The 4,771-nt window shown below is 34.0% G+C and overlaps 1 protein-coding gene across 1 annotated transcript; it reads right to left on the bottom strand.

Moving 5' to 3' along the window:
* LOC114173575 (putative methyltransferase At1g22800, mitochondrial) lies at positions 1-4,512 on the bottom strand. Its single transcript, XM_028058064.1, has 10 exons — positions 4,227-4,512; positions 4,048-4,135; positions 3,824-3,965; positions 3,372-3,441; positions 2,663-2,727; positions 2,500-2,578; positions 1,327-1,414; positions 748-812; positions 524-613; positions 1-373 (listed from the first exon to the last, which is right to left on the bottom strand). Exons 1-10 carry the CDS (start codon positions 4,428-4,430, stop codon positions 260-262), a joined length of 1,005 nt encoding a protein of 334 aa, XP_027913865.1. The 5' UTR covers positions 4,431-4,512; the 3' UTR covers positions 1-259.
* Positions 4,513-4,771: the final 259 nt, after the last annotated feature.

Raw genomic sequence — 4,771 nt, 5'->3', positions numbered from 1 at the left:
TAAAATCATAAGAAAATAAAATTTCATAAATTTGACATGTTGCACGACATACATACCCTTCTGGAGCGATATTGGCTCATCAAAATGTTTAACCAATAAGTAGCCTAGCCGTACGTATCATGTATGCCCTACAAGTATCTATACCAGATACATACCTGGTATACGGCAACCATGCATGAGTAACCAACCACGCATAAAATTCCCTAAATACTTCAATAAAACTTAAATATGAATAGTCAAAATCAAGGGGAAGGGGCAATCAACTTTGGCTTCCAAATTGCTTCTGAATATCCTTGAAAGATATAGTGGCTGATCCCCTTCGTTTTGCTTTCTGCTGGGAAGGATGTTCCCTCCAACCCGTCATGTATATAACCTACCAAGGCAGAATGACCATACAACATGTGACATCTATCTTTCATAATTAGTTGTAAATTATGATTTCAACTTTATCTTTCATAAGAGACAGTTTAGACATAAACTACACTACTGTTTTTCTTATAAACGATTCCTCTATTTTGATTACCTGGAAGGTTGCAGGTACAGTTCCGTCTTCGGAAGAAAACATTGAATCATAAATAGCTGCAGTTGCTAAAGCAGTGTCCCTCTTTAGGATCTGTTCATATATGCACAAACCTTTTTCAAAAATGTAATGCAACATCCACGGCTCAACATTTGATAAAGGGAATTTTATTTAATATCTATGGCTATGAAAAAATAAAAAAAAATATATATATATATATACTTTACATTGTTCATTTGAGAAAGAGCATTTGTTTCACCCATTGCACGGAGATGTTCTATAAGCTCTAGAGCTGCACAGAACATAGACAAGAATCACCATTACGAAAAATGTATCACAAAGGTAAGAGATTCACGTTATTCAATAAACAAGTAACAACTTGAAACAATTCATACATGTTTAAAATGGAAATTCAATTATGAAAAAGACAACCAACAGTTTTTTCAAGCCCTCCCTCACTCTCATCCTTTGAACATTTTCGGTGAAAAAATTCCAAGCATTTTCACTCCTCCTGATCAAGTGGAAATTCTATTATTCTAGAAATAAGTGGATATTCTTTTAGCCACCAGTTGTGAGGTGATATGGTTTTCGTGGCTTTTACTTCCTACACCCTATCAGTAAGCAATAAAATGTCACCATGCTCATCTCAGCAAAAACTTCTTATCTGCCTTTGGTCATCTACCATTAATGAAATTCTAAACTAAGGAAGAATACATCTAAAAAAATTTAGGGTGAAGTCATAACTAATTTATCTTAAATCGTGCATGTGGAATAATTCAATTGTTAAACAAAATAAAAATTCTCACCACTTTCATATTTAACTATGTACTCATCAACATCAACACCTGGAAGGGTGAAACCTGCCCTGGTCAAAAGATTCCCAGCATCTCGAACCTGAAAATGGAGGACAAAAGGACTTCTCAATTCCATCTTTGTTATTCCATTTGAACAAAAGTATAAGTCTTCATTACAAGCAATGAAGTTACAACAATCCAGACTAACTAACTGATATTTTAAACAGGCCCACTTGCTTCCAATTAACCACCAACAATGACGAGGAGTTACTTTCAAACAAAATAATGGAATTCATTATTGAATTGCCAACAAACAATGACTACTGTTAGAAATCCACCTTAGTTGGGGTCTGTTTAGGAGCTGCATTAATTGTAGCCTCAAGGGTGTTAATTTGTCTCACATAGACTAGAGATATGACATAAATAAAGCTTACAAATTTGAACAATTCATATCTTACAACTTGGTTTTATAAAATTGAGTTAGACTCTATGCTTAAATTCTAAGATAGTATAAGAGCATATCTTAGATCCATTATTGAACCACCTACCGTATTAGTTAGTACAAAACCCAAAAAGTGTTGGACATGGACTGGTTAATCAGGAAAAACTCAAGTCTTACATTAACTAGAACAAGTGTCAAAGTAACATATACAGTGGGGACCAATCCCACCCTATGAACAGAGTTTTTGGGTTGAGTTAGATCTAAACCCAAATTCTAAAAACAAGTAACATGAAACCACATGATCCTATTCAAAAGTGATAGTGAAGCATTCATTCAAAATATAGGTGATGTTAACTACTAAAGATCCCCATTTATTTAAGATATGATCAAATTATAGTATGTTGATGAATGCTCACCTTGCAGGCTAGTTTTATAGGATTAAGTGGCTTAGAATTTACTTTCTAAGATGGTATCAAAATCCATCCCAACAGGGTTTATTAAGTCTATCATGTCATCCTCTATCAGATATCCTACAAATATCTACTGTCATGTTTGAGATGTTCAGTCTTTGCATGAGAAGGTGTTAGGAATTCCATGTCTATTAGAGATATGACCACATTATAGTATATTACTAGATGCGGATGCAAACTGATTTTGTTTAATTGAGTTAGATTTAAAATTCACTTTCTAAGATTAGCTAATAATTGAATAATTTAAAATAACACTTTTACAATAAGACATGCCTGTGCCAAAGGTGATACTCGGGGACTAATCCCTCCTTCACGCTCCATTTGCGCTAACGTACAGGCTATTCTGAGCTCCCTGGTACCAAAACAAATATTATTAAAATGCTCCATACATTTTTGTTGCAAAGAAACTCAAAAAATAAAAAAATAACATTGTCACTTTAATGTTTCTCCACCAAGAATAGCTGCTAAAAATAAGCCATCAGGCTTCAATGCCAATCTAGACTGCAAAACATTAAAAAAACTCAGATAATAAAAAATGATAACAAAACTGAAATTTGGATAAGGATAAAGACTTATGATTTGCACATTGATGTTTTATCTATATTGGCAAAGAAAATATTCGAACATTTTTGAGAATTATAATTCAATTATAAGCCAAATAAATTAGCCAAAAATTTGGTGTCTTCTTTTACTCATAATCATTTGAAGATGTTGGGGAATGTAAACATAGTTGAGGACAAAAGGAAATGCCAAGTCAGTAATGTAGCTCTTATATTTAGAAAGCGATGAGAAAAGAAAAGAGAAAAATAGCTAATAATACTATAATATAAGTTAGTAGTTATGTAGTAACAATTAGACTAACAAACCTAATATTCTAACAAGTAGCTGTTGGGTGTGGTCCCCAAACTCATTTCAAGATCCATTATCAGGTTCATTTAATTCAAACTTTTCTATATTGTTTTCTTTACTCAGCTTATAAATCTCAATCATTCTAAATGTCCAGTATTGTAAATCTCTAAGCAAATGTACTGATCAATTTGCTATCACTTGATGCTTTTTTCTGTAAACATTACCCTTTGTTGGACACACCATTAGAAAAGAACCAAGTTAAACTCAATGAAGCCACAAACAAGAGGAAAGAGCACCTGTATCATTGCTCCAGGAAGATCATTAGTCCAGTGTAGTCCCAAGCAACTAACAACCAAATCCACAGAGCTGCAAACCATACAACAATATGAATAATAATTTTAAAAAAAATTAAAAAACAGAAAACCCTGACATGAAATAAATAGGATAAATGCCCCATTCAATAATGTGTTTAGTCCTTAAAAGAACAAATAATGTGATTTAATCCCTGAATGTGAAAAAAACCTGACAATTATGTCCTATTAAATCTTGTGTGACCATTTTGTCAATAAAACATAATTTTAAGGACCAATTTTGACACACCATTTTGTCTTCAGAAACTAATTTGTATTTTTTACATAGTCAATAACTAAATCAGGTTTTCTGTTCTTAGAAGAACTAAATTGACAGTAGTCGAGAAACCAAATTTGGTCATTTACCCCAATAAATAAGAATGGAAAATTACAATCACCTCTCTTTGATAGGCAGGAACTCTTCGTCAGCAACCAGAAATTCTTTCTGCACGGCATTGTTGGGCGAGGCAGGGTAAGCATTTCTACAAGCTTGAACCATATCATAGGAGGCATCCATGACAATAAGCTTTTCCACTCCACCTGAGATGAAGCACTGATGAATAAATGGAGCATAGCAACATGATAGGGCTGGAGAGTGAGTGAGGAATTGTTAGATTGCTACCGTTTGCAGGAGGAGCAGAAAGAGAGCGGGTGATAGGTTGCAAGGCGCCTCCCAAACATAGGGCGGTTGGAAAAGTCTTCTTACAGTCCTGAAGAAAGAGATTCGGAATCGGATAATTGAAATTGTAACTGAAACAGAAATTGAAATTGAAATTGGAAAAGAATTTGACCTAACCTAACCTGCAAGCGATCCAAGAGGTTTTGAGCAACTGAGTGAAGGAGAGGGTCGTGTAAGGGCGTGGACCATGCCGCTCGGTCGCGTTGTGCCCGCTTTCGCTGGCGATCGAAGATTCGGAGCTTGGAAGTGGAATCGGAGACGAATGTGCGACTGTGGCATGCAAATGGCAACGGTTGTTTCCGCCAGAGCGACGCCGCTCCTCTCATTTTCTCAGTCCAGCTCAGTTCTTCCAAAACTTCTGTACTTAGCTTATTTTTTAAGCATTATTATTTTTTAGAATTTAACTTCTATACTTGTGTGTTAGTTCTTGTATGGTTTGATATTTCATGTAGGTAATTGAATGTGTTATGTTTCATCAAAAAGCAAATATGAGATTCTATTTTTTTATTTATTTTCTGAATTCTTGTTTAATCTGAATCATAGTATGAATTTAACTTTTACTTCAATGATAAAGATGTACATTGTTTTTTTTTTCATAATTAATATGATTTATTTCTTAATTTAAAAATATTATTCTCTTTAGTTATGTTTTAATGTGATAAAGGAT

This window comes from Vigna unguiculata, chromosome 1 (assembly GCF_004118075.2).
Source record: "Vigna unguiculata cultivar IT97K-499-35 chromosome 1, ASM411807v1, whole genome shotgun sequence".
Classification (NCBI taxonomy): domain Eukaryota; kingdom Viridiplantae; phylum Streptophyta; class Magnoliopsida; order Fabales; family Fabaceae; genus Vigna; species Vigna unguiculata.
The sequence above is the reverse complement of the archived record's forward strand: the minus strand, read 5'-3'. Positions and strand labels throughout refer to the sequence as shown.

What these genes read in the sequence shown, in the direction of transcription:
- LOC114173575 (XM_028058064.1), bottom strand. Translation starts at nt 4,430, where the DNA reads ATGAGAGGAGCGGCGTCGCTCTGGCGGAAACAACCGTTGCCATTTGCA. An exon ending in ACCTCTTGGATCGCTTGCAG is followed by an intron (nt 4,136 to 4,226) that starts GTTAGGTTAGGT and finishes CTCTTTCTTCAG; the next exon opens with GACTGTAAGAAGACTTTTCC. An exon ending in TTCCTGCCTATCAAAGAGAG is followed by an intron (nt 3,442 to 3,823) that starts GTGATTGTAATT and finishes TATGGTTTGCAG; the next exon opens with CTCTGTGGATTTGGTTGTTA.